We start from the raw sequence: 25723 nt of genomic DNA, 5'->3' as shown, positions 1-25723 counted from the left end.
ATCCAATCAATTTACTCTTTTAAAAAGTAATTTTTAAAGCTTACAAAATACATTATCATTGTTTAAATGTCATGAGAATTTTGGATTATTTTGGGTAAACAGAAAAGGAAAATATCAAAAAGTGAATTTGAAATCCAGAGGCATGCCCACATGCATCAAGCTGTCCCCTCTACTGGAAAGTGGGAACTTCGTCACCTCAGCATAGTGACACAAGCCAAAAATGAGGAGGTGACCACATTTCAAATGGCAAAGAACACTAACTTTCACTAGAGCAGGCAAAAAAGCATCAATGAATCTCCCCTCCCTGCAGCTGTCAGCCCTTTCACATCTCAGGTTTGCGAAAAACAGTGACAGATTTCACCCTGGAACACAACAGTTACACTTTCCAGGCTTTTAACGTTGTTCTGAAATTAATAATGTAATTGCCAGATATGGAAAAAAAGTCACTTAATCCTGCTCAGGCTGAGAAGAATTTTGAATTATGAAAATCCTTCACTAGACCATAAAACCACAGTAGAGGTCTGCTCTTGTGCAGGGCATTATTTCAGAGGATCCATGTATGGATATCAAAGTAGCAGAATCTTCTGGCAGGTGACCAGTTGGAAACCAAACTGTAAAAGCCTTGTATTTATTCCTCATTCATAGGCAGCAGCCCAAATTAAAGACCAAATCAAAGACCAAAGCCCCTTGTCCTTCTGCACACAAGATACAATACCTATTTCATGTCTCATTTAAAACATCTGAGCCTGAGCTGCACGACTTTGTCTCCGTGACATCCCACTCAACAAGCAACTTCGCTGAAATGGGAAACAGCATTTCACACATTCAAAAATATAACAGAAGTATCTGATTAACCTCTAAAACACATCAGCTGCACAAGCCACTGCTCCTGTTTCTTCTTTCTGGATCTCTAATGAGCTGGAGCCAGCAAATGCAAGCCTGGCGTGCTTTGGGTAGCCACCATGGTCCAACCTTCTGGCATGCATGAGTGCAAACCTGACCCCCAGGTAAGTCATAGAACTCTGCTGGAGTTCTAAGCTGATTTAAAAAAAACCTTCTGATTTTAAAAAGGTCTTTGCCTTTGTCCTTGTAAAATTCCATAGGCTCCCCTTGACCTGTTCCTCCAGCAGCCCCATACCCAAGTTCACCAGCTGGTTCTCCCCAACATGGTGTCACTTGCAAACATGTTAAGAGTGCACTGAGTTGTCTCCTTCAGCTCACTGACAAAATGTTCAAGATGCCAGGTGAGATGCCTGCAGCCTTTCCCTTGTCACCAGACTCTGCCTGGAGGTGAGCCTGTTGCACACTCTGAGGACCACCACTCCCTCTGAGCCCAATCCATCAGTCAGTGCTTTACCAGCCCACAACACCCTGAACACCTTCGTATCAAAATAGGGTGGGAAGCAGTGTTGAAAGGCTTGCTGAGTTGAGGTAAAAGCATACACTACTCCCTCCTCATCCACAAATTCAGTCACCTCATCACAGAGGGCAGTCCTGGCGGTCAGGTGTGACTGACTCCAGTCAATTCATACATTTACACGGATCACTCCCAACCACTTCTCTTTTATGTGCCCAGAAACATGTTCCTGGAGGACTCATTGCATGACTTTCCACGCATAGAAGCAAGGATGACTCCCTGCAGTTCCCCACATTGTTTCCCAGGCCTTGCTTGAAGAGGGGGGCAACACTTGCTTTCCTCCAGCCACCAGGAATTTCCCTGCTCTCCATTAAACATGGTCATGAAAGAAGTCCCAACAGCCTTGTGAGGGCATCAGCAGGTTCTCTCTCCATCTTGGATGGGCTCCATTAAGTCTCTATAAATTTGTATAGGTGGAGCCCCCCAAAATAACCCCTGCCTTTATCCTTACCCACTGCTCCTGCCTCTTCTCCTCATTTCACCTCCTCACACGGACCTTGGAAATCAGGTTGGTCAAGAGGCAGTGGGGGCTCTGGGTGCTGTATCTACTGTTACTAAATCACCCAGCAACAACTCCCCATTTTCCTTGTCCTGCACCTAACTCCTGAAAAGACAAACAAACAGAGGGGAATGGTCTGGAATATGTCACATTCAGTCCTAGCAATATGAAGATGTCAAATAGGAATTCTAAGGGACTGCTCAGGTGCTACAAGTGAGAAACAGGTGTGTCTTTTCTATTTCCATTCCCCAGCCCTTCAAGGACATTTATTACAAGTAATACTGCTGGAAAGAAGTCATCACAAAGCAGCAATGGAAGAGCCCAAACCTTAGAACCTGGCAGTAACAGATGCCTTCCCAGATACACTACAAACACAACAAAATTTGGTTTTAGAAATCATCATGGATGTGTTATTTAGCTGAATATGAAGTGTTTATACATAACTTTCTGACTGCAAATTTTATGTTCTTTATTGTTATTATTGTTACTAACGATACACAAATCATTCATTTTTGCTTTGTCTCTGATATTCCCAACACAGCTGGCAACTATAAAAAAGAAATTAAGAAATTAAGAATTTGTACAATGTTTTAATTAACATAAATCTAATGTTTTAGACTTGCAAGCATCCTTCCTGCTTTTCATATCAAATTCTTCAGAAATACTATTTATAAACCACTGGTTTTCCCCAGCTACTGACCATCCGGATTTTACAGAATCCATGGAAAATAATTACTCTGAAATAGCTGTGACACACGGAGGCCCTGTTTTATTACAGATCAACAGCTTTGCATTCCTACCCTGCCTGTTAAGAGCAGGCACTTGAGCTCTGTAGGGGATCCCGGGGAAAGCAGCACTTCCCAGCGGCATGTAGGGCTGCCCCTGGTGCCATCTCGTGGTGGTCTGTAGGAGATCCCGGGGCATTCAGAGAAGTAATTGTGCTCTACTGTTTTCAGTTCAGTTTAGCTGATGTGAAAAATGGGTTTAGCACACCCTAATCCACACCTTAGACTAAGAGATAGGGAATTATGAGGTTAATCACCGTCTCTACTTGCAATTTTTGGTTGTTTGCACGTTGCTTGCTAATTCCTCACTCTACAATGTCAGAAGCATTTTTTAAAATGTAGTAATTTAAGAAATGCTAAGGTCACTATAAATAAATGTCTCTCAAACCCTTTATAACTGAAGTCTTAAAAGTCTAGAATAGCAAGCAAGAAACAGAAAAGTCTAGAACAGAAAGCAAGCCCAGCACATATTCACAATGCTGTTATTAAGTTTTCCTTGTAGTGGAATCCCTTGCCTTTTCCACATCTATAGTTTCTCATGTAAAGTTTTTTAATCTTCCCAGCTAAAGGCTACTCTAACTACCCCCCCATTCTCATTTCTACACTGGACCTGTTGCATGCAAGTGTTCCCATGGTCAGAGCTCTACAAGGATATTTAAGTATCAAGAATTTTCCCAAGTTTTCTGGCTTTCCAACACGTGTGCACAACACTGGGATTAGGATCTCTACTTACCACCATGCAAAACCCAGAGTTCACTTCAAGCCTGCAATTTTAACTTGACATTACAACAGACCCAGGTAAGAAGGCAGGAAAAGCCACACTTACAAATTGATGAACAGTGCATTTACCATCCAGGATGCTCTGAGCAAGAGCCCATCTTGACAATTTTAAGCCTTCATGTTTTGGCAGGCTGCTGCCCTGCTGTGGTCAGTGCAGTAATGAAGGAAACAATCCCATTCCCCCCTATTTCCAGCTTGGTTCTTTTCCTAAATTCTGTTTGAGTGCTTTCATCACCATGTTTTTGGTACATGAGGGTAACCAACTTCAAAATCTATACCTAAGTCAAGTGCAAATGCATTCTGTTCAGCCTGACCCTTTCCCAGCAAGGAGCTTCTAAAGAATAAGTGCAGATAATTTTTGGCAGTGCTGGGCTTGTGGTGACTGACTTCAAAATTCTCCTGTTTGGAGTAAGCCCATCAGAGTCTTGTAACAAGATGTGGCAAGGCCAGTCAGCGACTACACAACACCACGGGTGAAATCATGTCACATAAATGATGTCAGAAGAACCTAAGCCAAAATTTTTGTTATAATCCAGACTTGAACTTTATCAATGATGACTAACCACAAGGCCATGCATCAGAGTTTTCCTTGGCATTAGTGGGAGTTAACACTTTCCAAATATATTTTGCTTTATTAACCCTTTCACAATAGCTCATCTCGTGTTCCCATGCATAAAAGGACTTTTGCTTATGAGCACGTCAACCCCACTCACCATCTGATGGAGTGGCAGGTTCAGCAGTGTGAGAGGCCAAAAGAGGTGTTTTGTGCTTTAAAACAGAGATCCATACCCTACCCTGTGATCTAGGAAGAACAGGAGATAATTTCTGGGTACATTTTAAGCTCTCTAGATTCCTGAACTGCAAGTTTAACAGATTTATGGATGTGGCCTTGAACTGAAGTAACTACAAACATAAGTGAAAAATCTTAAAGAATTTCTTCTGCCACAAAAAGTTGTAAGAATCTCTCTTGGCCTGTCAGCTAAACTTTATTCTACAGCAAAGTGGCAATGCTGTAAATTCACAACCAATCCATGGCCTATGGATCAGGGCTACTACTTTTTAAAAGACTGACAAGGTCCCTATTATATTGTTTCAAGCATCACACCAGGGACAGAAGCATCATTTTTCACCATTACTTTCAGCTACAACCATTAGAAAAGCAAATCACCAAAACACCTTCAGTTGTTTTGAACTCACAACCACCTAGATCATCATTACACACCAAAAATCCCTATTGCTTTTCTAAATATTTACTTCATGCCTGAAGAGTAGGATCCAAATGCCTGCATTTAACACCTCCTCGAAGTGCCACAGAGTCCAGAAGAGAGATGATAACATCACACAGATTTCTCTGCACATTCTCTCCAAGAGAAGCCTTCAAAAGCACATGCACATGTTTAGTTAATAAACTTTGCAAAGCAGCTGCTGGTGGTACCAGGGTTGTTTATTTTGTTTGTAAGGTTCACTGTGGTTACAACGTGGCTTAGCAGGTGTAGGTTCTTTAGCATCAACATCCTCAAATTTATCCATCTCTCCACGTGGAGCTCTACCACCTTCTCTATCAGCTCTGAGAAACTGCATATTGAAAAAAACTTATTTTTGTAACACTCTACTATTTAAAGCCTTTTTACCATGAGAGAAAGGTTAAAAAACAAAGGAAAAAAGTTATAAAATCTAAAGATATGTTGACTGAACAAGTTCAGTCTCAGCACACATGCTGTAATCTGTTGTCTAAACTCACTCTAAAACCACATATTCAGTGACTTACCTCCAGAGAGCTTTACATAGTTAAGAAAACACGTGGTGTTTGCTACAGGCTGTAATTTCTTACATTTGACTTGAAAAATGCAATACATCTCCCAAATGTGTTTCCACTGTAACTCCTTGTTTGAATCTTCCACACACTCCTCCTAAGTAGCCTTTCATCAACCAATAAATCCACCAGGGAGGGGAAGCTGCCCACTCTCTCAAAACTGCATGACATATGCTATTCTAAATTACATTAAAAAAACTTAAATTCCTCTGCAATGCCTGGCAGTAGCTTGAATCCAAGGTTTAATGGATTCTGCTGTAAAGGTACCTGGAACTTGTTTCAGCCCCATTTCCTCAGGAGACACTTCCAGATTTATGGCAGAGCACCTGACAGTGAGCACAGCCTGAAAACACAAGGGTTGTTGATGGGACCACTGAGTACACACTTCAAGCCAAAGCAAACATCAGCTTTTGTCATCTGTCATGACTTAAGCTGAAATGTTTCTTCAAAGTAAAGTTTCTTTACTTCCAAGCTTGAGGAAAATGCTGTTGCAAATATGTGTTGCTATTCCCCAGACAGGTTCCATCACTCCCTTCTCCCCCCTACCTCCCCCAAAAAATGCAGGTTTTGGAAGAGATTCAGAAAGAGGCAGTGTGTTTACCCCCCGAAAATGGTTAGATCATCTTTAATTCTAGCACCTGAAGTTATACAAGGGTTTACTTAATTATCAAGTTTCAAAGAACTGTTGGACACATTCAGTTAAGGTGACAACTGTGCAATACCACTCAGTATTTCAATATCAGGGACCATACTTTTGAATTGTTTAAACACAATCCACAGAACTCAAAATTAAACAACCATCCACAGTTTAACTAAACAATCAGTTAAAAGTTCTTACAGTTTAATAATTCACATAATGGTCAGTCTTCAGCGAGGGATACTGAAATTCATTAAAACACAACACTAGATTTTATTCTATAGGTGTGCTGGGCAGGCACAAATTGGCCATTCTTGGGTATAATCGGGAGAGTAAGGAGAATTTTACCACAGTTTGGCAAATCCCACATTTTGTCAGTTAAAAGTGAACTGTGAGAATTAAATACTCATCTTTACATATACACAAGTTATGCTGTGAAAGCATATTTGCTTACAAACATATAAAAATACTTGTTAACTAGTTTGATAAGAAAATAATGTATAAAAGTATATAGCAAAAACATTTAATCATCTCTGACAATGGAAAGATCAAATTCATTTTTATATCACATGAAACAAAAACAGCTACAATTTTAGTTTTCCTTAATCCCTTACCCAGAAATACAAAGGAAGACACAATTTGTTTTCAAACATAATGTGAAATTTCTTAATAAGCTGAAATGCCTCAATCCAGAATGAGCTCAGGTATTTGGCCATATCCTAATAGTAGTAGTAATCATTCCTGTAGCTGTTCTGGATTCAAAAAATAAATACAGTAGAATGTTTTGGCCACCGAAATAAAACTGCAGCATAAATGAGAGATGAAAATTTTTGCTGACAATGAAATTCAGTGTAGGTTTCTTAAGGCTAGCTGAATACTCAAGTCTAATTTAACTGAGGGCAGAAACAAAAAAAAAAAAGCCAATCCACCCCTTTTTTAAAAAGTATTCTCTATACTCCAATATAGGTCTCTGCAATAGCTAATGAAATGTCAGAAGTAAAAATAAATTAATTCACAAGAGACAACTTATGCATGACTTCAACACCTCGTCCTACACGGTTTTGTTTCACCTCCTTTGCGAATAAAACTCCACAAGGTGCAAGCTCTGAAGGGAGAGAAGGAACTGTGGTATTAGAGAAGCAGCCTTAGTGTTTTGGTTTGAAGTCTGCCCCAGGATGACCGAGTCTTCTTCAGGAACTATTCTGCCAGCTTCTTGGACTAAGGCTATTCTGGTGACCACTTTTAGGACATGCACATGTAAGGCTAGACCAATACCAGAAGTGATGTAAAATGATGGAAAGAAAAAAAAATGATCTGGCAGTTGATAGCTTGGTTCTTGGGATTCTCAGAAAATAACACAATGGCAGCCTTTCTTGTCTTTTTCTTTCCTTGTTGGCTCTGGTGAAGGAGGGCACTCTTGTTCCTGAAATTTCCTGTAAGCAGGTATTTCAAATTAAATTAATAGAATAATTTTTAGGTAAATAAACACAACTACTATATTGCACACTTTCTTTTTGTACTTTCATAGGGCATGCACTTCCTTCTTACATCAAATTACTGATAAAGTAAATGAGTTTTTGAGTTCACCTTTTGGGGTTGTTCTTTTTAGGAAACCAAATTTTTTACAGAAGGCCAGTCTCAGATGCAATTTATCATGTTTACTGACTGGGTGATCAATAAAATCTAAACGATTAAGACAACAACATTCTCTTTCAAATATATATTAAATTCATGTAAGCATTTTTCCTAATGCACCTGAGTGTTTTATAATGGAGATCATTGGCTAAAGCTTAGAGGAAATAGCAGGCAGAATCCTCCCAGCAATTTCCCAGTGCATTTCAACACCTTTGCTGCAGCTATCCATTAATACAGGGACATGAATTATGTGGTCTCAATTACCATACCTTATAACTCTGACAAGTTCATGAAAAGCTTGGTCTACATTCAATCTGATTTTTGCTGAGGCTTCCATGTAGGTTACTTTAAGTTGCCGTGCCAGCTGCTGGCCTTCGTCTTGTGTCACCTGTAACAGACATCAGCCATTAAACTCAAGGGTTCTGCCAGCAGCTTTCTGCCAGCACACTCTACATGTGCATGTTAAGGATCCAGCTCCCTCAAGACATAATGGTTATCTGGGCAAAGCACAGTTTTCACTGCTGGGAAAAAGACTTTCTTAAAAGAAAATTTCTGCAATAGACAAAGACTGACTTTTCAAGAAATTCCCCTCCCTCCAGGTGCCTTCAGTTCTGCATAAAACCAAGTTTTCCTTCACAGGCAGACATTAGTCCCTTGCTCCTCCTCAAAGCAAGTGCTTCAGTCAGCGTCTGCTGGATTACTAACAGAATTCTGAATATTATTACTAAATTCACCTTTGCATTGTCCCAGCTAAATCTAGAGAAACAAAACAAAAAAATCAGACTACTATTAAAACAACAACTGCTGTTTAGCTTCTAAGTCTTTTGAAAAGGCATTAAAAAAATAAAGATCTATTAATGACATAGCAAAACACAGCCAGTTTTATCATAGCTTAGATTACCAGAGTTCTAAAAATTGCCTGATGTCTTCAGGCAATCCAGAAATATTAAAGAATCCCTGGCCACATAATGACTCCTTGAGACAACAGTGGAAAAGGAGATGAACAGGACACAGAGCATCATGCAAAGTTGGTACAAAATTTAAAGTGATGAGGCAGGAGAAAACACAAGGATTAGGAACACTGGAGGCCAGTAGAACATTCTAGGAAGGAGGAGTAAGTCAGGCAGAAGACAAAACCAAAGGAGACCACTGTGTATTTTTGGATGAGGTGGAAAGCAGTGAGGTCAGAGAACAGAGGCCACCCTGAGTGGTGCAAGGCTCCAACGGGAAGGCGACCCCCAGGGTCAGGGAGGAAAGAGCAGCTTTCAGGGACAAAAGGAAATACAACAGATCTTGCCAAGACAATGCCTAATGGAAGAAATGTCAAAGATTACACTGAATTCAAAGAAAAACATTAAACCAGCACGTAGAGGACTGATATAACAACAAAAATCAGGAGGGTTTATTTTTTAATTAGTTCTGAAAAGGAACTCAGAATATTCATTAGATTAAACAGCTATACAGAAATGGGAATAGAAAAGTAGTAGCAGCATTCACCACAGTGCATGGTCTAGAAGTACTTTGCAGCTTGCAAAATAGTTTCTTAACAGCTACACAGTGGTTTAAGAGCCTTCATGCATAGCATCTCCACATGTTTGATTCCTCTGTCCTTAGCATCCCACTAGTACAATATCAATACACCTCCTGCTGAAATCAGAGCTGCTCCCACTAAACCCTTGTGAAGCTCTACAAAATGCTCCCAGCACCCTGTGCCATTAGCTGGAGTAATTCAGGATGCATGTGCTGATCTCAAACACTCACAGCAACTGCATTCATTTCAGCGTTATCATCACCAGCTGAAGCCAAAAAAAGAAACCTCCAGAAACAACTCAACCCCAAGATCAGCTACTGGAGCTGCCTTTTTAACTGCAGGGCACTGCAGAGAACTGGAAGAACTGGAACTTCAATCCTCTACTGCTGTTTGAAAACTGAAAAATAATGAAGACTCCTGCTCTCCCAGCTAGAACAATTCCACTTCAACCCTCCACTCTGACCTCAGATGTTGAAATACTCCAATTGAAAAGCTTATGAAGGCTGCATGTGGACAAATATTCGTAGCTCTTTTCTGGCACTTCAGTGACTGTAGAATCTCCTAAAGTTTGCACCAGTGCTTCCAGAACCTTCTGTACATCTCTACCTCAGACTAATAAGTTATATCTCTAACAGCTCTAGCAAAACTAACTCTTTTTACTTTCTTCATCCCTACACAGTTTATTACAGTTCCAGAAAGTGAGAGGCTGAAGTTCAACAAAAATAAATAATTTGCAGGGAACACATAATTCTTAGGAGAAGCTGAACTCCATCTTTAAACATATGCTTAAAGAATCTCTTCACTATTGTACCTAAAGCACATTACAGGTACAAGTCAAACTAACACTGTAATGAAGTTAAGCTACACTTCCCACAATATCCTTCATCTAAAACATGACAAATACACTAAAGTTCTTGTTGTATTTACAAGAATACCTGTAACTGTTAAACACCAAAATAATTTTTGCCAGTCTCACGAGCATATTGTCAAGTTACTTGTGGTCAATTTTGGTGACCTCAAAAGTCAGTTTAAAAAAATATTTGGTTTGCAAACACCATGGAAACATGTGCAGTGCCCAAGATGTAAATTAGAGGCCAGAACATATCACGACCATCTTCAAAGCTGAGGGAAATGTAAGTACAAACATAGAAATACTTGCAAATAAAACCATGAATTTTCATATTTTTGTTGTCCCTTCTTGAGTATGACAACCCTGTAACATGATGGGTTTTCCAGGAAGTGTGATGGGACAGCTTATTTAACATTACCACCAAAATAAAAACTAAATCTTTTTTCTTCAAAGAAGACTGGATGTTATTTTGACAGAACTAAAGAGAACCACAGATTTGATGGTAGTGATTGTGAGTATATCTGTGTGTGCTGGTCCTGCAGTTTTAGTGAGCTTAAGGCTGAATACAAATGAGAACTACTCATAATACTCACCCTTTTTTGTTATAGGATATTTTACTGTTTGTTTCTGGATATCATTCATTCACTCTGTTCTGACAGTTAGTAAAAAGTTTCTCAAATGAAAGCTCATTACAGAAGATGTGAGCCAGTCAAACATTGAAAAGCTTATTCCCCCCATCTCTAAATTAACATTCTTCTTCTGAAACAGTTTCCATTTGAATATCTGCACAATAATCCTGTGAACACAGGTCCTTCTCTCTTCACTGTTCTGTCTGGTATCTGTCAGAAATACATTAATTTCTGAAGTATCTATGCTTTCCTTCACCTAAAGCAACTCTACAAGGCTGCCTAACCTGCCACTGCACCTGTATTTTGCCAGGACACTTAGACAAGACTAAGGGATACATCACACAGGTAACAATTAAATGTTTCCTCAAGTTTGAGAGGAATCCATTTCTACCACTCTGTGGTCACCCTACAGTGCTCCCAGCACAAAAACAATGCCCACTTCTGCCAAGAGTTCCATCACTCTTGAAGAGTGCATCTGTCATCCCAATTTTCCTACAGGTGTAGTTCACTGTCCCCTAATTCCAGTTTGTCCACACTCTCCTCTCAAAGGCACAATCTGTCTGTGGGCACAGAGGTGTCCCTTGACACAGTCCCAACATCCACCACTGCAAGAAGTTATTGTCACACTTTCATACAAGAGATAGTTAAGAGTTAAGTCACATGGATTTCTCTTTCTCTTCTTGCTTTAAAGATACCTTGCTTTTAAGGTAACAGAGGTGATCTCAGCACTAGGTCATTGTGTTAGTTCAATCATAATGCAAAAGCAAGAACTAGCATTTAATGAAACCCAAGCACTTTCCTGTTGCAACATGGATTTTCCTTGAAACCCTGCCATCTGGGGAATGATCAGACTTGACCCAGTTTAAGCTAGCAGTTATCTACAGAAAGTCATCCATATCCTGCACTGACAAGTCCACTCCTCCATAACTAGTGGTTATTATTAAAACATCTGGTGCTCTACTGAATTATCTTACAGTAGAAACATCTAGTGTTGAGTTCTAAGGAATTAACCCATTTAACAGAAAGACTGCTACACAGCATTTACTTTAGGAAAGAGCAGTGAGAGATGGTCCTTCAATTCTGGTTTCAGAGTCAGCATTTTGTGACTGGGGAATTTGGAAACACTGGCAGCTTCATTTCTTATCACACATTCTAAAGATTAATGCTTGCTTGTCCTCTAAAGACTCACTTTTCTTTGTCAATGTAACCTGTGGAGATTGAGAGACAAAAGTCACAAGAAAGCTGCTAAAGTCTATTTAGCTATACCATTATTACCATGACAAATTGCTATTTCAAACTTACTCCTTCACGTCCCTCCCAAAACCACTTGTGAGTTGGTCTCTGGTATATAAAGCCCCACTAATTTACACCACACCTTTGGTGAGCCCCAACAATTCATCAAGATGATACCATTGTTTGTGCACTTCTGCTGTACAACCCAGTTCATGTACTTCCTGAGAAACAGTTGCCACCACACGAGGATGATTAGTTATGCATCATTAGCCTCCAGATTTATGGTGTCACAAAGATAGTACTCTGTACTCTGTTCAACCTCAACACATATTTACTTGGATAAAGGTGTGGCCAGACCCTTGAGACAACCAGAACTCTTCCACATGTTTAACTCTTTTGGGTTCTGGGAAGATGTGTTGAGTATCATTTGCTGATCTAAACACACACTAAATTACTTTCTTTAGCTTAAAGTCTTTCAGAGATTGCATGTGTTTCATTGGTCTGCCTCCTGCCTTTTGGAAAAAGCAGGTAGGTGCCCAGTACAAGCAGTCTAAAAACTGATACCCAGCTTCCTGACTTTCTAAAAATGTTACATTAATTCTGAAGCTGAAAAAATGTACAGTTAGGATTAAACAAGTTAAGAGAAAAAAAACCAGACAAATAAAAGGTAAGCGTAGCCTAGAAGATTTTTGGTGGTGCTCAATGAGGCCTGACGTAACAGCAGGCAAAGTGTAAAAATGCAGAGGACTTGCTCTTATCATGCTTCTGGCCACAAGTTACAGCCTGGGGATGCCCCACACTTCCCACTCACCCAGTACTCCCCTTTGACTCCACTGCTCCCATGGCAGCTGCCTGCCAAGAAACCTGCAGCCAGAGCAGGATGACCTTGCTTGTCAGGCTGAAGTTTTTCCTCACTTTTGGATTAGTTGGTTTAGCTGGTGGCAGAACTAGTTGATAAATTTTCATCCAGATGAACAAGCTGGTCCCCCTCAGTGGGTGGATGGCTGTACTGAGAGCTCACACGGTGGAGCAAAAACAACCCCCTGTGTAACACCCAGCTGATAACATCTCACTGCTTGCTGCCGCCAAAGGGCGAGGTCTCACTTGCTCCCCCCAGCCCAACTCCTCCCTGCTCTGCTCCAAACCACAGTCCCACCCCTTCCCATGCTTCCAGCACTGGCACTCAAATCTTTCTGCAAGCTGATTTAGCTCACACCGGTCCCAGGAAGCCATTCCTGCTCCTCCCTATCCACGGAGATGATTCAACTCCAAAAGTGCTTTAAGTGAGATCTGGGAAAGAATGGGAATGTGAAGTCAAGTGGGAGGGGAGCCTCTCCCTGGTGGAATCCAATTATGTCAGCTCAGCATCCCATAATCATTCCTTCACACTGACTGAAGGCTAAGTGAAATGCACATGTGATGGGGCAGGGAAGAGTTAAGAACATGCAGGAGCTGTTTAAACAAACCCACAAAAGTTCTGTCAGCTACATCTGCCTAAGCCCCAGCTTATGAAGTCCACCAATTGGTATATAAATGGTGAGTGAGAGCACCAAAAAGCTCTGCCCACCAGCATCTAATCAATGAAGGCAATTAATATAGCCATAAAAAGCAAACGGAAATTTTGGAGACATATATTGATACAAGCAGCAAAACTGCAAAGTTAGACAATTTAGAAAAAGCTGCTTTGAGCTTGAATGTGCTCCAGCCCATCTCCACCTGAAAAAGGAGCTTGGAAGAGGGCAGAGAGACCAGCAGAACAGGTGACTCTCTGCCTTCAAGAGAGAAACAGAGGCAGTGTAATAACAAGAGGAGGGAGGAGAGAGAGAGCAAAGTTCACAGCTGTTTCTAGAAATGGATGTCCAGGATTACCAACTACAATTGCAGGTATCCTGAGAGCTGGGGCTGACAGCCATGATGTTATTTCCCTCCCAAAGCATCTGGGGGTTTGTCTTTCAGCAATTACAATTAGCAGTATACTTCAGTTTCATCTCCATAATTTCAATGACAACATTTGTGCAGGAGATGAAGTACACATGTTCCAGAACCTGCAAGGTTAAATCTAGGAATTTTGATGGGGGCATGATGGTAACTGAAAAATAAAAGGGAATTAAATGAAATGTCCCCTATCACAGGACAGGCTGTTCTGTGAATGTGTGAATACTCAAAGTTACTTCAGAGGAATTTGTGAGCTACTTCTGTGAAAACTTCTTTCAATGCAGCATCTTTCAGCATAGCTTTCAATTTAGTAATGATTTTTCTACACAGCTTCTGGGATGAAGAGGCTGTGACAGTCAAAGGACCATATTCAATAGGAACTTTTTTTTTGTACTGTAATTGTAACACAATGTTGCATAAATTAAATCACTGAGCTCTTTAAGCCATGGGGTATTTTCCTTGTGAAAACTCTTAGAACAATTCCAGCCATTTTAGCAATTTACTTTATTCCCAGAAAATAACGGGTTGCCACCAAGCTTTTTGGTGTCATCTTACTGTCTCAAGAGAAAATATTAAGCTTTTCATATTAATTGCTGAAGAAAATACAAGTTTGACATCTGTTCCTTTCCTGCTGCTATAGTAAGGTTATTTTCATTTCAGCTCAAATTAGTTTGATTCATTAAAAATTAACAGCAACTACGAAAAACATATTTGAAAGTCCTTTAAATCATTCTAAGCTAAATACTTTAAGTAGTTTTGTGACTAGAGGCGAGGTTGAAAACTATTGGTTTCAAAACTTTAATATATAACAGAATATCACATATTATATATTTAAATATAACAGAAACTGTGTTGCTGTACTTCCAACCTTTAAAGCTTTAAGTCAGTTATGCAGAAGATGAGTGGCCAAAGAGAAAGCAGTGAATAACTACTAATTTATCCATAACAGCAGTGAAAGGTAAAAGGAAGAGTACTGAAGACTAAGGATGGTTGGAGTTAGTGTTGGAATGCACTCTGCTGGCACAGTGCAGTGGTGAGTAACAGAACTGAGGAATTAGACACGTTCATGCCTGAGTAATCAAGTCATGACAGAAAGCTGTCAACTCTGTGAATAGACTTGGTCTCAACATAACCCCACTGAGTCAGACAGAAGATGTGCTGTGTGTGGAATACCATCACACTCCTAAGGTTCTTCAAGTACAGAAACTGAGTGGAGTTTCTTGCATTTGGATTAGTTTGTATGATATGACTTTTATTCATTTGTTTGTTCCCATTCTGGAAGGAAGTTTAGTTTTGGGGGGAAAACTGAATTTTCTGGAAGAAAGCGACCAGTAACTAACAGCAAATGAATTACCTGTCTTTGGTGGTCCAAATCTGCTTTATTACCAACGAGAATCATTGGAAACTCATCACGATCTTTCACTCTAAGAATCTGTCGCTGAAACTTATAGATTTCTTCAAAGCTGTGAAAGAACACAAGTAGAGCATCAGTGCACTAATTCACAGATTCTCAGGTTCTGAAAAAGTTCAGAAATTATGAGTCACCTATTGGGACTTGCCCTGCCATGACACACAAGCACAGACAGCTGCAGGCACTCCAAAGTCACAGCATGACCAGTCAGAGAACCATTCAACACTCAAACCAAAAAAATCCCCAAGTGAGCAGTGTCCTCTGCGCTGGGCTGAGGTGGGGCTGCAGGGTGAGCAAAACACTGACTGTGTCTCAATCCATAGGGACCCACAGCCAGTGTGCTGCAGAGAATCAAGCAATCACAGTCCATTCTACAAATATTGACTCTGGAGTTCTTACTCCATCCATATTCAAACTACAGCACAGAGACCCTGGTGATCGATATTTCAGCTGACCACCTCTAGAAGTACTTCTAAGAATTTTGGGGGAAGCTATCAAAGCTGGAAAGTTTTGTTTTCCATCAAGCACAGAAAAATGGCAGGGCTAAATGATCAGAAAGCTTTGCAGTAATCAAGCTATGCCAGGTACTGATGCTGTCCAAACATAAGGAATATTCCAGCAGTGCTTAGGGAAAGGTGAGCAGAGCAGAAAACTTCTTCCAGGATGGTATGCTAAACAAGCTAATTCTGGCCTAAGCAAGGCCTTTTGGAAAATGAATAAATAAATTACTGCTTTCAAATCAACATTGTTAAAGCTACATCACTACATAAGGACCTTCAGCACAGACGTTTGCAGATAATCACTTAACTCTTTGTACCCTTCCAGACATATAGTCTGAAGGCATTTACACCTAATGTGCCAGCTAAAATTTAAAAGCAAGTTCATCACCAGTAAAAAAGTCACATTAAAAAGAACTAGGTAGCCAGACACCTCATGCAAAGGTGGACTAGAAGGGATGTATGTCACTAAGCATAGCTCTCCTTGAGCTTCTAAGATGTTTCATCTGCATTCTGCAGCCATTCAGTCAATGCACAGGAGTAAGCAGAGGGGCCTCTGCCTGCAAGAGTGCAGGCACATACTCTAAACCCACTCAGAAACCCAGAGCCAGCTACTTGATGCTGCACATGGCAAAGGGATATTCCTAAGAAGTGACTGAGTACCAGACATTCCCAGGAAAATGGTATTCTCGACTGCAATAAAGTTCTTGAACAGAGCTGTCTTTTTTGTGTATGCTTTCAAGTTATCTATTGAAACAAACAGACACTTTCACAAAGTGACTGGTTCAAGATTGGTCTTCTTCAGTGCTGAAAGAGCATCACACCTTGCACCTAAGAGTGAACACATACTTAATCTTTTGTTTGAGATTATTTCAGTTAAGGATCATGTGCAATTTAAGAATAATTAAAACTTGTTTGTTTTAATAACTTGACCTCAGGCTTACCTTCCTCTATCTGTGACTGAGAAAACAAGCAGAAAGCCCTCCCCTGTCCTCATGTACTGCTCACGCATGGCTCCAAATTCTTCTTGTCCTGCTGTATCCAGAACTGAACATAAGAAAAATATCAATTACTACATTTCATGTTCTGATAGACGGAAAGAAAAATGATTCCTGATAAGATACTGTGAAAGTCTCTCCTGTGCATCCTCACCAAGCAGAAACCACTTTTTGCAGATACTACTGGATATTCTAATATTCACATCAAGTTCTTGCACTGATTGAACAATTCAAGACCTACCAAATAAGCTAAGCAACAAAACACTTGAGGACTTCTGCTAATTCCTGACCATTTGAAACAGATGGAAAATGCTCAGAGATACGTGGGGATGAGGGTTGTTGGTTTATTCTGCACCAGCATGCAAGAATTGAATTTTTTTAAGCAAAGCATTTCTATTGCACTTGGGAGAGGCAGCACAGAGGTGTGTCTTTCATGCCACCATGTCACCCAGGTAATTCCTGGGAATAACACCAATTCCAAATCCCAGTTCTGGGGGCACTGTGGGTGGGTTACTTACTGTCCAAGCGTGCAGCTCTCTCGTCTATCACACATTGCTTGGTGTAGGAGTCCTCAATGGTTGGGTCATAATCCGTAACAAAGTAGGACTGCAGACAAGAAAACAAGTTTGTGTCTTAGACAAGCACACACAGGACACTCCCTGAGGGAGATGCTAAAACTGGACAGGATAAGGAAGGCGAGTGTGTTTATCATATACAACTGTTTGATACTTCATCCAAAGATAACCAGTAATGGTTTCCCTATTCCTATAAAATGCTCATAAATTGTAGAGATTACCAGCAGAGTCACTGAGTTAACTGGATTCCCACAGCCTTTCTAACATTTTCTAGACATTACTGGCAATTCCTAAGCCTTCTCAGAAATCCCTTGAAACTTTCAGTTTCTAGGGACTTCTAAGATCTCTTCTAATTTTGTGAATGTCCGGTAGGGTTTAGAAGTTATTTGAAATTCTCAAATCTACAGGACTTCCTCTTCTGATCCCAGAGCCAGAACTTCCTAGGAAGTACCAGGACTTTCTCAGCTGTTTCTAAAATTCCCTAGCAGTTTTAGAACAATTTCTAGCAACAGCTCCACACAGCACAAGTAGCACCCAGTTTTGTTAGCTGAAAGAAGTTTGTTGGAACACCCTTGTTGCCAGGATTTATCTCCTGGTTTTAATGACTTTGAGCACTCACACCCTCCAGACAGACAGCCCCAGAAAGCAAAATAAGCCATGAAATGCCTCTCATGGCCTAAGCACAAGCCTCCACCAGACACTGCCAGGCTATTGCTTATCACCCACACTGTGGAGCAGAGCACATTCTGGTACATTTCTCTAGAGACTAGGTCATCTGGTACTGAATACTGGGTTAACAACACCATCAAAAGACAAGTTTAGAATTCAAAGGATGAAGTTTTATCTTGTATGCAATCATAGTAAAACTAACTTCACCTAAAAGTGAAGAAATCACATTGGCATAACAAATGTGAACCCTGATCAAATTCCATCTATGCTCCCAGCAGGCACTCAGTGCAAAATTTGTGCAGAGCTGCAGGTCTACCATCTGTGTACATTATTCAGCTCTGTAACCCAGTAAGGAATTAGGAATGCTTGGAAACTACATATTGACTCCTAGGAAGAAGAAAAAAAAAAAAAGGGGGGGGGGCAGGCTTTACTGAAGCACCTTTTCCATGACACAAACTTAAAGATACCAACAAGACAACACTCTGCTCCTCTAAACTTACCAAAATCAAGTTAACAGGTCTCACAGTTGGGATAACAAAACAAAAGAAAAAGGAGAGAAAAAAAAAAAAAAAGAACTGAAATCACAGCACTAGCCCACTAACCTTCTCCAGACACACCACTGTCAGTGCAGAACACAGTTAACTCTGTTCTTTGCAGATAAGTTATGTGGCTGTTTTTGCCCTTGTGCAGCTCAGGTTAGGAACTGCTCATGAGGACAGCCTGCAGGATGCTGTCCCGACTACAAGCCAGCTGACCCCACCACTTGGACATGTCCATGCCAGGCTCCTGGTTCAGCAGCATGGCCAGGGTTCCCCAGCAGAGTTCAGGGACTGAGCTGCAGCTCCCTTCGTGCCAGAAGCACATCGCCAGCTGTGGCACACTCGACCAGCTGTGGGTGCTATATATGACCTGTGCTCATGTACCACAGCCATCATGCAGCTGGCTGCAGGAGGAGCTTGTTGATCTGTTAATTTAAATCTGGCTGCAGGAGGACTTTGTTGATCTGTTCATTTAGATCTGGCACCACACTGAAAAACTGCTGCCCCCAGAGCAGAGACCCTGAGCAGCTCCTTTGCATTTTAAGCAGACATCAGTGTCCTCTCAGGATACACCTACACAGCAGTCACAGCTGCTCTGCATCGATAGCACCCAGGCTAAACAGTCTCCCTGCTTCAATCCCACCCACACCAATCAAAACAAAACAAAAACCCTAACAAAGCTTCTACCACTAAATAAACTCCAGTAAACCAACGGCATGGGATCCTAAATGCAACACACAGCCAAAGTGCCCATCTATAGACAGCAGAACACTCACTTCAGAACAAGAAGCTCTTTCAACTACAACTCATCCCTTTACCTTGCTTCCCTTTAAGATTTAAAGAGGAAAAAATTCAGCCTTCAGAACTGTTCTTGATCTTTTCTTTTGCCTGTATCTATGACCCAACATGTGCTATCCAGGAGCACAAAAGGAGACTTTGAGGAATGAATTTACATGAACTGTAAATAAGGTCTCAATACTTCTGTGGTCTTTAACAAACTTTGAAAGAATGTTATATTTGTATGTTCACGTGGAGACACATGAACATACAAATATATAAATAAAATCATTTACAGAATCTGACTTTAAAGGGATGATCATAAGGAAGGAAATTTAAGTCCTATGTTTCATTAAGGAAACAAAGTGGTATTTATAAAAAAGCATTAGGTGACTAAACCATGGAAGATAGAGCCTGCACTCTGAAATTACTCCCTATCCCTCTCCAGCTTCAGCTTTTATTCCTCCATCAGAATTCAAAGTACTGTTTGAACCTTTACATCTACAAAATGGTAAAGGATAGCAGCTTTTAAATAAAAGGGAGAATTTGGAATCAATTTATTTTACTCTCATGAATCAGTGTTAGTAGAACACCTAAAGCAGCAAGTTTGTATCCAGCAAGGGCAGTATCTTTCACTAAGAGAGTTCAGAAAAAGAAAGCCATAATGATCTCAGATGGATTCTTCTTATTTTCCTCATTATCTGTCCAAGGGCCAACAACTACAGCATGTTCTGTAATCTGCAGGGCATTTCTGTGATTCCCTCCACCCTTTTTAGTTTGTTTTTTTAATTAAAAAAACCCAACTATACACAAAGCAAGAGTGCAAGACTAGGTACAGGGACATAGAACGTGGTTCCTCCCTCAAAAAGGGAAACAAGATTAAGTCATCCTGATCCAGCATCAGCCACATGTCAAATTCAGAATGAGCAGATGCCACAGATCCCCCATGTAACAATTGCTCTTACAAGTATTTTGTTCCCTCCCATGGAGCTGCACTGCCAAACCTGCTGTCACAGCCACTACAGGAGAGGTCTGCAAGGCAATCAGTGCTGTGGTTTACCTCCAGGCACTGGGCAAGGCTTATGTGCCTGAAACAGCTGCTGGTTTTGAAGGAGTCTTCCCAAATTGCACTGGGACTATGTGCTGCAGGACACAAAACAACCACAGCTTGCAGGCCTTATTCAGTCAGGGTTGATTTACATAAACCAGATGTAGTAGACACAGTATTTATCAATTTGAGCAGAAATGGACCTTCCCGCTGCTGTGTTTAAGAATTAAGGCATGGCAGATATGCTGAAGCATTCCATGAGGCCATCCCTTTGTTCCTGAATGCTGTCTGGGCAAGGTGCCTGTCACCCAGCAAGCACAAGACCCTACACCAGCATAAATAACATTGTAGAGGTCAAGGAGTTTGTGGCAGAATTGCTTAAAAGCCTAACAGGAGCCCAGTTCTAGCAGACACAAAGCACTGACAACCTACTGGTTTCAAACTGATGCCAAGTCTAGATAAATGAGAAGAGCAAGCACATCCCAGAGTGCTGGAATACCCAGGCCTGCTCAGTGCTGTCTGTTTTATAAAAGCTGTCTGTGCAAGCCCCAACACCTCAGAGCAGCCACCCTGCCAGGCCACAGCAGTCCCAGGAGCCTGGGGTGAGAGCTGGCACAGAGCACACAGCACAGCTCCCTGGGGTGGCCCAATGCAGCCCAGGGTGTCAGATCTGCTCCTCTAGGAGCCACTGAGCTGCTCTGACAAATCCAAAGAGCCACGACTCATTCAGCTGGCTCCCCTGCAGCTGGCCACTGCCTGCAGGAAAGAATTAGAAGCAGATCAATTTTTTCTAAGGAGATAGTAACTTGAACACGCTCTCCTGTTACACCACTCCCTTAATCACCAGCAAAATCAAAGCTCTTTCCACCCATCTCCTGGAATGGAAATGAGTTGAGCCCAGTAGCCTCATCAACTATTCAATTTACCCAGAATATTATGCAACAGGTTTTCTAGGTTTTCTCTTTCTAAGACTGCTGCAGCAATGAAGCCCAGAGATGGGAAAGCCTGCTGCCAAGGACTTTTGCAAAGGGGAAAAAAACCAAAAGAACATAAAAATCCCTGATCCCACACTACCTACATCACTTACAGCTGGGCAACTCACCACTAAAATCCCTCTTATGTACACACTCATCATCTTAAAATGCATTTCAAATGATCTCCTGAGCTTCACAGGAGTTTCTACTTGCAGTGCATGGAAACAATGACACTATACAGAACACTGCCGACGCACTCTTTGTTTTAGGCAATAGCAATCCCTAAGTCATTGTTTCAATCACTCAAGTCTTTTGGTAAGGAGAAGATATGAGAACTGCTTTTAAGTTTATCATCTTCCTCCATTTATTTGTTGCCTTTAATATGCATAAAGAAATTCCTCCATTAGCTGACAAGCTTGAGTCCCACTCCATAAATTAATAAAAATGACTAAGTAAAGACACCTTTGATGGAAACCTCAGTGCCAATTCATGGCTCTTATGCTCTTTTCACATTTACCCTTCATAAAGTAATAAACAGTCCACGAAATGAAAAGTCAGGAGATAACTTTCTTTTGCACTTTTATGTTTTAGGGTGGGAGAGAAGTAGGATGTTGTTGAAGCTGCTCTAAGCTGCAATCCAAGGTTGGCTGCAGAACATTCTCCCCTTTCTCTTCACACTAAGCTTGAAGGCCATGCAATGAAAGGCAGCCCAGCACACTGAGAGCACACCACCACTATGAGCAAGTTAAAGGAGAGGTACATGCCAAAATATATATTCATCCTTGCTGTCTCTATAATCTCCATCTGTATTTACTAAACATCCACATAATGTTTCAAAGAGCCACTGGTTGCTTATTTAAATTTTTTCCACATGTTTTAAGTTTTTGGTTCAAACCCAGTAACGGCAAGGAAATAGAAGGGTTTCCACCCTCCAGCTACAGTTACAGACCAGCTCTGGATTTAAATAAGCATCTGCAATTTGAGCATTGCAAAAGCCCAAAAATCCTCCCTAGCTATAATTTTTATGCTAGAATTTAAAACAAATATGTGTAGCATCCACCAACACCAAAGCTTCAACTTTAGACTTGAATACGTTCACAAATACCTGAAATGTAAGATCCCAAGAGATTGCTGTGCTCCTTGACAGAGTATTTCTATTTCTTCTGGCAGTGTCTCCTTTGCCTGCCTTTTACACTATCATCTCTTCTCTAAGTTTTACCTCATTTCCCGTGCACTTCAAGAACTCTTTTGCCCCACTCAACCAATGTGAAGCCCAATTCACCCCCTGCACGCACTGCCAGGTCTTCACCATGGGCATACAACACACAGCAGTACCATCTACAGACCTATCACACACCTCACTGATCACATCAGAAATATTTAACCCTGAAAGACAGACACTTAAGTTCTCTTCATTTAAATGATTATTTCCAGCATTCATTCCAAGCCACAGACAAAGTCAGTGCCATAGGTTAAGACCAGGGCTCCAGTGCCATGGCCAGTTAGTAGGGCCAAAGATGGACACCTTTCTCTTTGAGGTACTTGACTACACCATAAAAGCCTTCCCAGACTATGAATTAAGATGTAAATGACTGACTGCATAACTCAGTTTGAAACTTAAACTGTCTTCCCTCCCATGACATCTTATACCCTCTGCCATCAACTCTTGTACCTAAAAGTGGCAGAGCAGCCAAGTCTGCACTAAAGTGACCCCAGTGACACACTGTGCCCTCTTCCAGCTTGCAGAGGAAGTGAGAGACCATTTCTAGGAGTTCCAATCTCCGTTCCTGTCTCTGGAGGAGGAAGCAGACAGGTTCCATGCCACCACAGGCAAGCTGCTAGATGATGGGTGACAGTAACCTGTCACCTTGCCCAAGCACTGTGCTGCCCTGGTCCAGAGCTAACCTGCCCAGCAAAAGTGGCAATCAGGCAAAGCAGCAGCTCAGGGCCCCAGCACCTCAAGGGATTAAAAGAACCTCCCTTCACAGCACAAAGGACAAGTCATTCTTTTAGAGTTGGCTGGCTAGAAAACAAGGAAAACATGCAGTTAAAAAACCCTTAAGTGACTTCTAGAAGCAAACATAAACCCAGACTGCATTCCAGAATAAAGGAACAGACAGAGCAAAACACACAAATTTAGCATTTTGCAGAGCTCCAAGCACTTGGGTCAAAGAAAAACCCAAACAAACTAAAAGCACACCACTAATCAGTCTCTGACAAGCTTGTTCCAATAGCAAACACACACCTCCCCAGGAGCAGGTGGTTCACTAGAACCAAGTATTTCCAGACAGGCTTAATTGGTTGGTGCTGGAAAAGCAGGAGGTGGATGCTGTTGGGGTTGATGACAGGTTTGCCAACCTCTGTAAAGGTTTTGTGCAGTGCCCAAACCAGTACTAGAAAAGGACTGCAGGAGGTACCCACAGCAACCCAGCACCACTCCAAACACAAATGTTCAGGACTGCATTCAGCACGCTTTGCTGGCATAAACACTCACACTTTACAGAATGAGGGCAAATATTTTGGTGTTAAATGTTGGGAGAATAGGAGACCAAAGGTCTAAAATTATCCTGATAAAAGCTAGACTAAAGAAACAAGGATTAGAAAACTGCCTCATGCTACAGAAGGCAAAGTGTGTCATCATCCAATCATCCCATATTCCTAAAATCTTTAAGAGGTTCTTTCTTTTAATTATACAAACAAGTAAGTGCACCCATTCCTTTCTTCCAAGAAATATAAATTAAAAGACAGTCAATGCTTGCAAGTAATCAATGATGCTTCCCTCAATTTGCACTACTTTCCACTGCCCTAATGTGTACTGTCAGCATTGTTATGGCTGTCCAGGGAAACAGATGTCATTTGTAACTTCAATTACTGCCATTACCCAGTGATGTGAAACGCTTCATTTCATGAAGTCACAAAGACAGAAGAGGATTAAGCTGCAGGAAGTTATAGCGAAAAGACATGTACAAGCTAAACCCTTTGGAAATTCATACAAAAGCTGAAAATTTTTATTTGTTCCTGAAAAAATAGCAACACACTATTTAGTGTTATATATATATATAACAAAATAGTATTTTATATATATATAACACTAAATTGTGATTAAGTACATGCTTAATCAAACCTTAACAGTTCTACTAAAATAGAAAATAATAATGGAAAATGCAAAGCTGTTGTATAAGCCATGGGAGCCTTAGAGTACATCCATTAGATTACTCCCCTGCCAACATACAACTCTAAGACAGAAGAGAGTAGGATACAGAAATAAACACCTGACTTGGTTAAGTAGAGGTAATCTTCTCCTTAAATTTTTTGTGCAATGCAAGTATTGTCAAAAGCTGTGCTTAGCCTGGAAAAACTGAAAGTGTGAGTCCTATTACACAGCCACAGACTCTTCTATCCCTCTCCCTCCATGGACACTGATCACTGAGTGAGCACATCAGAAAAAGAAAACTAAGAAAAATATGCCCATGCACTGAACAGAGTTAAGGCACATACCTAAATATAACATGGCTCTCTTCTAGATGGGCTTTGTTCTGTTCACTACCCAGAATACCTAATAACAAAACTGGTTTTGCATCCCCCACAGGTGTGGGGAAAGATGAGCTAGGATGGGGGGGGGGGGGGGGGGGGGGGGCAAGGGGTATGGAAGGTAAAGTGTCTTCAATTTGAATGTTAACACATAAATCTGTCTATGCACCTTTAATTTTTGCATTTCCAAAATGAAAACTTGGATTTTGTATCCATTAACACACTCATTTCCAATGATATTTCTCCAGACAACTAGATATGCTAGGAAATTCCAGATTTGAGCCCCAGTTAAGCAGGACTGACTTGTTGACAGATTTAAAAGTTGGGTTGGTTCTGGAACATCAACTTACTCTGCAGTCAAGTAGTGGACCAACACTCAGGGATATAAAAAGCCTGAAATCAAACTAACTTTTATGCACTGACAGGGAACATCCATCAGCTCTTACACATTTCAACATGCCTAAAAAAACTGTCTGCTAATTTTTGCCCTTCCCCTAACTGCTACTTTTAAAAAAGCAGCTTTACCTTCTCCAACCCCACCCTTTTTTTTTTTTTTTTTTTTTTTTTTCCTCCTTGGCACCCAAGGCATGGCTGGCAAAATAGCTTGGGTTTACAGGTAGAAATCTGTAGCGTGCAACTGCTAAAAAGATAATTACAAGATCCAGAGGGGAAAAAAAAAATAAACCCAGGTACAGTAGATTTGCTTGGGGAAAAGAAAGTGTCTTTGCCACTTTGACTAAGACAGCCTTTCAGTGCATGTTCAAATCATAGAACTCATCATAGATTTCAGTTTCAAGAAAATGTCTTCAAAATGAGTAATATTCCAGAATATTCATTATTGAATGAATAATTCAAGAATAATCATTAAAACTATTTTTCTGAAAAGTTACATGCCCTTTTGCTAACATACTGCCAAGCTTAAAACACACCATCAGATGCCAGTACAGTTTCAACTTGAGG

At 40.9% G+C, this 25723-nt stretch overlaps 1 protein-coding gene across 1 annotated transcript in view; it reads right to left on the bottom strand.

The window, feature by feature from the left end:
* Positions 1–4907: 4907 nt before the first annotated feature.
* The window catches only part of RRAS2 (RAS related 2), a 43004-nt gene continuing 22188 nt past the window's right edge, over positions 4908–25723 (bottom strand). The window contains exons 2-6 of the mRNA XM_021529506.3: positions 17169–17256; positions 16597–16699; positions 15099–15207; positions 7836–7954; positions 4908–7364 (exon numbers count right to left, since the gene is read on the bottom strand). Of these exons, the coding sequence (XP_021385181.1) occupies positions 7277–7364; positions 7836–7954; positions 15099–15207; positions 16597–16699; positions 17169–17256 (507 nt within the window). The 3' untranslated portion in view covers positions 4908–7276. The remainder of the gene's footprint in view (positions 7365–7835; positions 7955–15098; positions 15208–16596; positions 16700–17168; positions 17257–25723) is intronic.

The sequence above is a fragment of the Lonchura striata genome, chromosome 6 (genome assembly GCF_046129695.1).
Source record: "Lonchura striata isolate bLonStr1 chromosome 6, bLonStr1.mat, whole genome shotgun sequence".
Taxonomy (NCBI): domain Eukaryota; kingdom Metazoa; phylum Chordata; class Aves; order Passeriformes; family Estrildidae; genus Lonchura; species Lonchura striata.
Note: the sequence above shows the minus strand (reverse complement) of the source record. Positions and strands in the feature narration are given on the sequence as shown.